Source organism: Giraffa tippelskirchi, chromosome X, assembly GCF_054371585.1.
Source record: "Giraffa tippelskirchi isolate mGirTip1 chromosome X, T2T-mGirTip1v1.2.pri, whole genome shotgun sequence".
Lineage (NCBI taxonomy): Eukaryota > Metazoa > Chordata > Mammalia > Artiodactyla > Giraffidae > Giraffa > Giraffa tippelskirchi.
The window spans coordinates 34,211,016-34,222,764 of NC_137289.1; the positions used below are offsets into that span (position 1 = coordinate 34,211,016).

Genomic DNA, 11,749 nt, shown 5'->3' on the forward strand with positions numbered 1-11,749 from the left:
CTGGAGGAAGAAATGGCAACCCACTCCAGTATTCTTGCTGGGAAAATTCCATGGACAGAGGAGCCTGGCAGGCTACAGTCCATGGGGTTGCAGGGTTGGATACAACTGACCACGCACATGTGTGTGCACACACGCGCACACACACACACACACACACACACACACACACAGTTCAGGCCTTAGTGAAAGTGCAGAAGTTACCTAATTCCCAAAAACACGTGTGGGTGTGGGATGTGGAGTCCAGTCATAGATGTGAGGGGCTTCAGTGATCAGTCTTTGATCCTGAAGAGTTAACTGTATTTTCACATGAAATGTACAGCAAATTTCTTCTAAATATCTGTAACAAAGGCAGACTGTACCTTAGAGGGCAACTGGGCACTTTAGAGCTTCTTTTTGTTCAAAGAGCTCTTTCTGAGACAGCAAAGGCTGTTTTTGCTCATTCTGGATTGAGGGTTTGCATGAAGTGTAGCCCTCTGAGGTAAGGTGAACATGATATTGTGTAGAGAAGCCACAGAGATGCTGCAAGCACATAGCAAATGCTGCTTCTGACCTTCAGATGTTGGGACTGAAAACACGGTGTCTAGGCAGGGGCTGGAAGAAAGCAGGGAAGGAGGAAACAGCTGTTCACCTGGCCCCCTCCCTGGCTGGCACGGCTGATGCCATGGCTGTAACCACCACTCCCTCATCTTCTCAAACAGTGCCTTTTACATAATAACGGCTTACAACTATGTAAGCTGGATTTAAGTTTCTAGAAGAAAGTCCTGCCTGATAGTAATATCCCTTTACCTGTAATCAATACAATGTTTAGTTCTGAATGGGGGGAATCCGGCTATCTGGGGTTGAAGCTTTTAACCAGGCTCTGGATGTTTTCCTCTTGGCATCAGACAAACCTGTTTGACTAAAAGGAGTAGCCTAATCTCAGGCTGCAAAGGTGGCCCAGTTTCTCTCTCCCTCCCCTTCCCCCAAAGCATACAGCCTAACAGGTTGCTTGGCACAAAACAGGCAGCTCAAATATTTGTTGGATGAAAACTAATGCAGGAAAAGGACACATTTTAAAACAACAAAAACAGGCAATATGGTTTGAGAACATAAAAGCTGGAAAGCTCTGAGCCCTCTCTGGTTCAGGGAGTACCTCCCTTGTAAGAAGTCTGTCAATTTTCACATGAAAATGGCAAAACACTAATCTTCATAGTAATAGGTTGTCTGTTTATACAACCGACTGCATATGTAAGTCTCATATCCTTCTTTTGGCATGAAGTGAATCAACTTTGCTACCATAAGGTTCCTGAACACTTTCCTAATCCGATGATACTTAAAGTAAAAACGAAACCTGCCTTGGCACTCAGTAAGTCTTCACTAGAGTTACTCCTTAGTAAACTTGCTATAGAATTCAAGGCAGAATTCTTCCTCTGAGTTTATTAAAATTCTGACTTAAAAAAGTAAATTTGATTTACTTTTAACAGGATAAGCTGGTACTTGGTTTTTGGTGTGCAGCCTCTATGAAGTTGTACCCCTTTCCTTGTCTCTTTTGGAAGACAAAAACTGTCACTCAGAAGTAAAACTCTTGAATCTGCTTCCTCAGATTAAGGTTTAAAAGAAATAGGGCAATCCACCACACTATACTGGGTAAAACCATTTTATTAACTGATCAAAGCACTTCATTTTGTTTTCTGATTTGAGGTAAAACCATTAAACACAGTTCACAAGAAAATACAATGACTATTCAACTACAATTACAAGTGTTTGAAACCTCACTAGTTATTCATATAATACTTTTACAAATTCATACAACTGTACAGTCTACTTAAGCTAAGTTTATTGTTAACCAAGACCAATATCAAAGACCAAGACACTTGACTACGATTCTTGCAGTGGCTATAGTTTTGTAACAACAGAAGAATAACTGTTAGGTTATGAATACACTTTAAACACCACTTGGCCAGTAATGTGTACGGTTTCCTCATTCTTCAGGGGTGTGTGTGAAGGCTCTTAGAGAGCAATCTGCTCCTGTCCGACACGGCCCCCTCACATGTCCAATCGTGTGAAATAACCAAGAACACAGGGATGGGGAAAATAGTCCTACAATCTTATTCATGTATTTTCGGTTTTTAGGCAAGCCAGCTGATTTTCGCCAAAGCTTGCCTTGGAATGTTGAGATCCTATTTTCAGCCTCATTGGAGATTACTGTTAAGTGAGGGCGTCTGAGTGTTCCAAAGAGCACAGGACAATGATGCTGTCCCCAGACAGAGAAAGTAGGTTACCTGTGATTGAGTCCAGCTGTGAGATTTCATTTTGTACTGGACTGCTCTCTTTAATCAATACCAAAGCCTTTGGAACACTGCAGATTTGCTTTAGAGAAAACAGAGATCATGCAGTTAGGTCAATTGAGAGATAAAGGATTTTCTATCTTTAGAGAATATCATGACTCAAAGTCCACTCTTTGTTCCTTGATGCTTGAAGGACTTCACACATTTAATGTTTAAACCTGTTTGGGGGGAATACTCATGTCTTACCTGTCTCTCAGGAAACACAAGTTCCAATTCAGCCTGCACTGACTACAAATAGAAGAAAAACAGTAATAACATTTGTCTTACAGCACTGCAGTTCACTTTCTGGATTTGTGACACACAAACATATCATGCATTCTAAGACAGAGTTAGCTTTATCAGTGTCACTAGTGATGTTAATTAAAAAAATGTACAGCAAGTTCAAAACTTTTCTAAATATTGAAATCACCATGTTTGAAAGACAGACTGGAATGTTACAAATGATTCTGCAAAATACAAAAATAGATATGCTTCCGCTGAAGGCCTTAATCATTCTTCCGAGTGCTCTCATCTTTTGGCTCCTCCTCGTCTGAGTACACGGTGGGCTCCTCCCCATCCTTCAGCAGTTTGCCCACGTGATGGTACTTGACTGGAAGGAAAGAAGATGATACAACTGGTCATTCTCATGCTTTGGAGAAAACCACTACCATATTTCATTTGAAAGCACTTACGAGGCCTACAAGCAACACAAAAACATGTTGGGCATCTTGAAAGCAGTTTATACCACAGTCCCAGCCAAGTCCCAGGGAGTTAGTTTTGTTCAGCAGACAGAAGTATAGAATGGGGAGTGATGCCTGACAATGTGTGTGCAAGGTAATGTCAAAGTGGGTTGTGTTTGTGTTGGGGAATGTTCAGCAGAGCAAGGGCTTGGTATGAGTTAGTTGGAAGGGTTGCAGGACACCTCGTGGGAGAAAGATATGCTTTGGAGATGTGTAGAAGGACTTGGGGAAGGAGGTGTTTCCACAAAGTGCCAACGCCACACACAAAGGCATGCAGGTGGGACCAAACATATCTGGGCAGCAATAAAGGGACCAAGTTGGCAGGAGGAGACTGGGAGCAGCACCAGCCAAACAGGGTGGGGAAATCTTATGAAAGATGTGGAAAGGCAGCCTGAGGAGTCTGAACTTATCCCACAGATGGCAAAGGGCACCGAAAGTGTACAAGAAAGGAATGACAAGGTAGAACAGTGCTGTGGTAACAACGGTTTCACTGTATATAGAGGGCAGGGCAGATTAGTCAGGAGAGTCCAGGGACAGGGTGACTAGGAGGCCAGCGGGCAGATCCCCATGGGGAGAAATGAGAGCCAGGAGGAGGGCGGTGTCCATGGGGGTGAAAAGGGAAGGATATAAGACCCATTAAAGGCAACTGGAAACAGGAGTTAAGGAAGTGAACACTGGAGACTCCGTGGACCGAAATGGGGACTTTGTGACTGGAGCATGTGACCGGAGACTGACAACAGGGACGGGAGAAGTGCAATTAGTGTTGGCAAGAGGTAGGTCTCTGGTAACGTTTGAGACAGAAGGTTCAGTGGAATGGTGGGGGCAGAAACCATATTGTAGAGAGCAAGGAGGGATGGAACAGTGGTTAGGGGCAACCACAATTACTAGATGCTTGTCTGACAGTGAGAGGAAGGAATGATAATGGTCTTAGAGGATAAAGGGGAGAGCAGGAGACAGAATTTTCCCTCAACTTGGGGAAAAAAGCTAGACGTGGTTAAAGGCAGTGGTAAAGGAAACAGGAGAACACTGGAGATTTTGGAGAACACAGGTTTAAGAGGGCAACCAGGATGTGAGAGACTCGAGGAGGGATGGAGTCAGCAGATGACCACCATATTGGCTGCATTATTGGGCCAAGTTAGTGTAGGGTTAATCATCTCAGTGTCAGAGGTCAAGAGAATTCCTCTTTCTGAATATGGGTAGGAATTAAAGGAGTAACCAACCTGTTTAACCAGGTAACTGGAGCTACTTTGCTGTGAAATAATCGCCAGGAACAATTAGAACTTGCCTATTTGAACATATTATAAAGGTCCCTAGGGTGCTTGCAACTGTGCAAGACGAATAAAAGCTGGGTAGCACCTGAGAAACCTGCCTTAAGAGGAAACCATGCCAGTTTTGAGTGTATCTCAAGTGTCATGACAGTATTTGGGACTAGCCTTAGTTTAAGGGGTTGGGGGAACCACGGTTTTTTACCCCACTGATGAAGTTAAGCCCTATAAAATAGAGCTTTGTAAATTATGAATTACAACTCATTGGTTTCATATAGAACAATCTATTGTTACAAAGGCATCCTGAAGATGCAAAAACTGAGGGACTGTTAGATAGCTGAATTATGTTTTTAGAGTACAAAGACTTGCCTCTGGACTTCAAAGCTATACTTAGTTGGCTTGGGATCCAAACTCTAAAGGTAGAGCTATACCTGGCTAATTATTAATCCAGAACTCTCTCTGAGGTCAGCATTACTCTCAAAGAAAACGGTTGAATTTAGCAAAAAAAAAAAATTATAGAGAACAGTAAATAGAAAATGACATTTACAATGAAAAATGACCTTCAAGGAAATGGTCACTGTCTTTACATACTGTTTCAAAGCTTGGAAAGATTATTCTTCAAATTCTTAGCCGTGAAATATTGCTAAAGTGATCGTTAAACACTTAGGTTGGACAAAAGCCAATTTCTCAATTCTTAGATTTGAACTTGACCTCCATCCTTACTTCCCCCCAAAGCCCTTGGTCCATAGCATAAGCCAGGAAACAAGTGTCTCCTTTCTGCATTCTTTTTAAAAAACGTAGACACCATTGTTGCTGGGCAGATTATAAGCATCATTTGTAGATGAGGCCTACGGTTAGGCTCAATTAGATTCAAAGAGAAGCTGTTTTGTGCAATACAAGTCTCTCATTCTTTAACAGCAATGTGGGCTTTTAAACAGCAAGTTCTACAAGTAAGGGCTTATAAAAATCCTTCTGCAGCCAAGATGGCCACTCTCCTTTCCCCTGCACACCAAATCCTAGCGGGAAAATCTACGCAAACCTCAGAAATTTCAAAAACAGAAACCCAGGTTTCCACAGAGAACTAGCTAGAAATTGGGATGCTATCATGGCAAGTGACTCAGCACTGCTACAATTACTTCAAACCATGAACTTGATCTGTCCAAGATTCAGGAGCCTATCAAAATGCTCCACAGTTGCAGGCTGCTTAGTAATAACTATTGTACTGCTGTGAATCCCATTACTGGTAGAAATCTAACCCTGGCAAAAAAAAAAAAAAAAAACAAAAAACCTACTTACAAGTGAACTGAGAGTCCCAGTCACTCAGGGTCTCCTGCTGGGCAGGAGTGAGGTCAGAAAGGTCATCATACTCATCCTTCAGTGCTTCCTTATCCAGGCAAAAGGTGGCAAGGCCTCTGGATGCATCTCTTCCAGCAAAGACTCCATACGGCCCCTCTTTAAAAACAAAACCAAACCAAAGATCGATTGTTTATTAGAAAGTCAATTTCTCTGTGGCTCACACACAGAAAATGGCTTCCTTACCAATGAGCACGGAGAGCCCATTTTTGAATATCGAATTCTATTTGGAAACCATAAGTGATTGACGTGGATCCTTTGATCATTATCTAGTGAATACTGAAAGACCTGTTGTCATTAAACTTTTAAATACCTAAAACTAAATCAAAATGCTATACTGTGGCATTCATTTCTTGTGATTGCAAATAGCTAATAAAAAAGCCACAAATGATTATCTCCTGGGGGGGAGGGTGTTAGTAGGGAATGATCCAAGATATAGTTCATGCGTCAGAATTCAACTTCTGAACATTGAACCTGGAACCTGGCTCTGTTCTAGGGACTAGGGCTGCACAAGTGAAAGTTATGGTTTCTGAAGATAAGAAACGTGCGTCCGTGCTAAGTCGCTCAGTCATGTCTAACTCTGTGCGACCGTATGGACTGCACCTTGCCAGGCTCCTCCGTCCATGGAATTCTCCAGGCAAGAATACTGGAGTGGGTTGCCACGCCCTCCTCCAGGGAATCTTCCTGACTCAGGGATTGAACCCACATCTCTTATGCCTCCTGCATTGGCAGGTGGGTTCTTTACCACTAGTGACACCTGGGAAGATAAGAAACACTAGAGTGTAAATAGAAGCATTTTACCCATGTATGCTGATACAATGTAATGAGCCAAAAGTGTCTCATAGAGATCTTTGGTTGTGAGACTAGACTGTGTTGAACATTCATGTATGGCCTCTGCAGGAAAAATCATTTTATGAGTATCAGTGGTTTAGAAATCTATCCACAGGTTACATAATCTTCACTGTCAGTAAAGTGATGGCATGGAATCAGGTCTGTCAGCTGTTTTGGGTGAGTTTGAAGACTCTGAAAATTCTATAAAATATCTGACTGCTGTTATACATAATGATACTAAATTTTTGTCTAAGAGAGCAGTGAATCACTCTGCATGTACTTCAAGTGGATTTTTTGACTTATTTAAATATTGCACCAGTAAATGAAAAGAATCCAGTGTACTTTAAACAATGTGTTGTTTCCCCAAAGGCAGACCAAGTAGCAAGTCATATATGAAGAAGTCTGCAGGTAACTACCACACCAAGTATGAGAACAGATCACATTTCAATATGGCCTGGCCACCTGAAACCTCAGTCCACTAGGACACTTTTATTTTTACAAATTAGACGAAATTTATGATCAACTTTTAAAGGCGCATAAGATTCCGAAGAAAAATGGTTGTTTTTCATCACCATTACATATTACCATTTCCACTAGAGAAGGTAAACAGGCCAAGTGGATGGGGTTGGACCTCACCATTTCAGAACTTATGGTTACAGAATACTGAAAACACTCTGAGGGGAGCATTAAAAATCTTTGGAGAATATATACATTATCCACCAGAATGTATAGTCACTAGAATGTAAGCTCTATGAGCAGAGATGTAGGCCTGTTTTGTTCACTACTATATCCCCAGCATCCACAAAGGTGCTGTGCATACAACATCATTAAAAATAATGAATCATTTTCAGGAATCCTTTAACACAAAGTATAATTTCCACGTGATATTACACATTCATGGATTCATGCAGGTAGAGACTGAGATCTCATAATGGGCCATCCTTATCACTTTAAAGAGGGACAACTAAGGCCTAAAGAGAACAATGCTTTGCCCCAGGTCACACAGGTGGTCAGTGATCCAACAAAGCAGAGAACCCAGGCTGCCTGACTCCCAGTTTCAAGCTCTGTACACAGGCCTACATTCCTCTCAATGACTTTGCAAACTACAATCATATGATGAAGCTCCAGGCACGTTTCAACTGCTTTATGGGGTGGCTTGGTCATAACAGATATTTACACGATATGTTTACTGATAAAGCCTTTAGATGCGCCACTGTAGGTGACAAATACTATAAGTATGGCTTTCAAATTATTTGACAGTTACATGTTTATAGGAAGTAGGTCTTCTAAATCCTCCCCAAGGAAAAAACTGTGGCGTGGGAGAGTGCTTTAATACATCTGATGTTGATGAGTTGGAGGGGGAGAGTAAAACAAACCAAGAGTGGGGATGAAGGCAGACTGCTGCCTTCTATGCTCTTCCTCCTCTCCCGGAACCCCCTGATTTTAGACGCATCCATACTGGAGGAGCTAAAACCCCTTCCTCCTCTGATCCAAACATGCTGTAAAGCAGAACTTTCCAAACCTGGAAACTTCTCGAATTTGCCTGGGGGTGGGCGTGTTAAAATGCAGATTTCTGGATCGCCCTTTTCCCCCACTCTTGGGCGAGATTAGGCCGGGAATCTGTATTGTACCTCAAGTGATTCTCATCTGCAACCAAGCCTGGAAAAGCCTCATTTCTAAGGCCCCATCAAGCCTGTCCCTCTCCCACAGCTCCTCAGTCAACCAGCCCTCATTTCCCCTCTGGTTGGCTTTTCCACGAAATCCCCACACCCCGCAGCCTTCGTAGCCCTACCCCTTTTGTTTCTCAGGATCCTCCCACTTCTCCCTCCCTCCGTTTTTTTTTTTTTTTTTTTTGGCTTCTAGTCCCTTCTCTCCTGCTGTAGAGTGTAATTCTGTATTACCTTCTGGTCTTGCCACATTCCTATCGACCGCTACATTCAGCCTTCTACATCCAGCCCCCTTCCCCCTATGGAGCCTCCCCTGTTCACTTCCCAGCTTTCCCCGTCTGCCACACACATACCAAACACATACCACCCACATGCCTGACACATGCCACATTGCTAGCACACGCGTGCCCACGCACACACACAAGCCTGACATGCCACATACGCATCACACAGAGCGCACACACATCACTCACTGCCACGCACAGTGCTCCAACCTGCTTTTAATCCTCTTTCCCATTTCCTTCTCCCACACCTCCCCATTCCTCATGGCTACTCCTGGCGTCATCGGCCTTCCCGGCCCCTCCAAGGCTGGACCTCCCGACCTTCTCTCGCCCTCCCTCCCATCATGTTTCCCTCGAGACACTCTCATTTCCTTTCCCCAGCCCAACATCATCCCCTCCTTCCAGGAACCCTCAAACCCGATACCTTCGAAACTCCCCCAACACTGCGCTCTGCGGCGCCACCCCCCTCCTCTGCCTTCCAGACTGGCGATCTCACCCCCCCATCCACCCCCGGGTTAAGCATTTCAGTCTTCTTCCTCCACCCCACGCCGGGGCTGGCGGTGCGGACCCGGAATCTGCAATCCCACTGGCTCGCAGCCTTTCTAGGGTGCCTCTGGCCCCCTGCCCGCCCGGGGAGCCTCCCTGCCCTGCCCTCCCAGGCTGGCCACCATTCCAGCCCCTCCCCGGGCGCCCCGCTCCCTCCTCGCCTCTCCGGGACCCAGCCCCATGCCGGGGCCCCTTCTTTTGTCTTTGCAGCCCCCTGGCCAGCCGCCGTACCAGGCCCGTAGAACTTGCGGCCTTTGGTTACGTCGAACACCTTGCCATTGATGGCCATGAGTATACGCGGGTCCTGTACGCCGTCGAAGCGCCGCAGCTCGGCAGGGGTGAAGTCGCGCCGCTTAAGGCGGGGCAGCGGGGGCGGCTCGTCGTCGTCGCTGTCGCTGGCCGCCGGCTGGTCCCCGCGCACGATCTTGTAGAGCAGAAAGATGCAGAGGCCGAGGAGCAGCAGGTTGAGCGGCGACGTGAAAATCTCATGCAGCAGCCCGCCGCTCTCGAGCTCGCTCGGGTCAGCGCCGGTCGCCGCCACATCCTCGGCAGCCATGATCGCTGGAGCAAAGGTTGGGCCGGGACAGGCAGGGTTCCGGAACTCGCTTTCTCCTCCCTCTCCGCGAGCTACTGAAGCGCGGGGCCGGGCTGACCAAGACTAGCCAGCGGAGGAGGCGGAGTCAGGCGGGGCGGAGACGGAGGCGGATGGGCGGGGCCTTTCAGCCCCGCCTCCCCGCGGCCGCCGAGGCTCCCGGCTCGGCTCAGTTCGGCCCCGCCCACTCAGGCCCACTACCTTGCCTCTGTTTGGTGGTGGCTCCCCTCCCCCAGCCGGATCCTACCTCCTCCGCCGCCGAGATTGCGGAACACACCCCTGAGCAATACCTGCAAGGCCTGGCCGCAGCCTCACGCCATCCCCACGCCAGCCTCTAGCTAACTGCGACGTATCACGTAGCCCTCCTCCTTACCCCCAGTTATTCGTCGCACACTTACCCGCTTGGCTTTGCCGGGCTCTGCGTAAGGTCCCCTCAGCCACCTGATGCGAACCAAACACTAACTCCATTTCTCCTGCTTTAAGCTTCTCCCAGCCTTCCATTCCAAAGACTCATCTTTCCCCGGCCAACCCTCGGGATCACGAGGCTCTCTTAGGAGACAGGAAACTCACTTTAACCTTAAACTCCTTTCCCACCCTAGAGACCCAGACTAACCGTTTTCACCTCGCTCCCCTTGGCGGCCTTTCTCCAATCCTCCTCTCACCAGATGCTGTGGGGCAGACACCCCTCGGGATAGGTCAAATCAGTGCCCAGGCCTCATCTGATAACTCTCCCAATGTCTGCTGAAACAGATCGGATCGTTTGATTTGCTTTGGTTTTGTTTTTGGAACACTAAATCTTTTTGCAATCACTGATTTGCTCAATCACTGATTTGCTCAATCCCAGGGCATCAGCGGGCAATACTCTGTTGCGCTGTTTTGGTTGTTGTTATTGTTTGTTTGGTTTGGTTTTTCAGCTCAGAATAATGACCAAGGTTTCTTTGTTTGGCAGCGTTCTTCTATTTGAAGTCGGTCGAGCTATCTTTGGCAGTCACAGGAACCCTATGCTAGAGCCCAGATGAAGGTGGGAGTTTGGAAGGATCCTAGATTTGGGCCCTTGTTTCCTCAGTATTTCATCCGGCCTTTGATGTGCTAACCGGCTGCACAGGAGCAGCCTCGTGGAGGAAGCACTGTCTGTACCCTTCAGAGTCCTAATGTGGCTGCCCTCTTTATGGTGGCAGGGGGAGGGGAGCGGAAGAAAGGGTAGAGAGAGGGGAAAAAATAATTAAAGCCAAGCCATGTACACATCTGCAACCCAGAGCAGTACTTTTCCATCAAGAGTTCTGTTCGCTGGCACAAAATTTACTCCCCCTCCCAACACGCAGGAGACGGGAGAGAATTGGCTTCTTACCTCAGAATTCTAAAAATTTCTGGCACAAACTGCTTCCATCCCTGCCCCCCACCCCATCTTCTTAAATCATTTGTGTGTGTGCTCAGCCGCTCAGTCTTGTCCGACTCTTTGTGACCCCATGGACTATAGCCCACCAGGCTCTTCTGTCCATGGAATTTTCCAGGCAAGAATCCTGGAGTGGGTTGCCATTTCCTTATCCATAAATCATGCAAAAGTGCATATGAACTGAACAATCTTTAAGTCGGGCCCACACACTTTTATTCACAGATCTAAATTTAGGATTAGCTGAAATGGCCTTTCCAGATCTTTTGTCAAACCTCTTCAATTTAATCAGGGAAAGCAGGCTCAAACCGGGGGCACTTGGCTGTAGTTAGAATCAGATTGTCTTTTTAAAAAAACAAAAAAAATCTGTGTATGGCCAAGACAGTTAAAAAAAACAAAAAAGTTGTGAAAAATATTTACATTTGCAACTAATATGACAGACAAAAGATTCATATCTTTTAAGAGCTCATTTTGATTGACAAGAAAACCGTAAGAGACTAGTTAGTGAATGGGCAAAAGTCAAAATAGAGAGTTCACAGAAGGAATACCAGTGGTGAATAAGCATATGAAAAATGTTCAGTCTCAACAGCAATGAAAAATGAAGATAACTCTCTCACCTACTACTTTCCTATAGAAAGGATAAAAGAAACAAAAGGGGGGGGGGCAGAGATTATATACAATATTGGTCAGAGACTTTTGTACACTGCTTGGGAGAGTAGAAATTGGTATAACCTTTGGTTATCTGTAAAAATATTTGCTATCCATTGATATCCTACTT

The 11,749-nt window shown here is 45.7% G+C and overlaps 1 protein-coding gene across 2 annotated transcripts; it reads right to left on the bottom strand.

The window, feature by feature from the left end:
• Window positions 1-1,620: 1,620 nt before the first annotated feature.
• Window positions 1,621-9,621, bottom strand: PGRMC1 (progesterone receptor membrane component 1). Of its 2 annotated transcripts, XM_081568107.1 has the most exons (3): window positions 9,221-9,621; window positions 5,608-5,763; window positions 1,621-2,916 (listed from the first exon to the last, which is right to left on the bottom strand). In XM_081568107.1, exons 1-3 carry the CDS (start codon window positions 9,543-9,545, stop codon window positions 2,813-2,815), a joined length of 585 nt encoding a protein of 194 aa, XP_081424233.1. In that variant the 5' UTR covers window positions 9,546-9,621; the 3' UTR covers window positions 1,621-2,812. The 2 variants fall into 2 exon arrangements, with proteins under 2 accessions (XP_081424233.1, XP_081424234.1); XM_081568108.1 differs by lacking the exon at window positions 5,608-5,763.
• Between the last annotated feature and the right edge of the window lie 2,128 nt (window positions 9,622-11,749).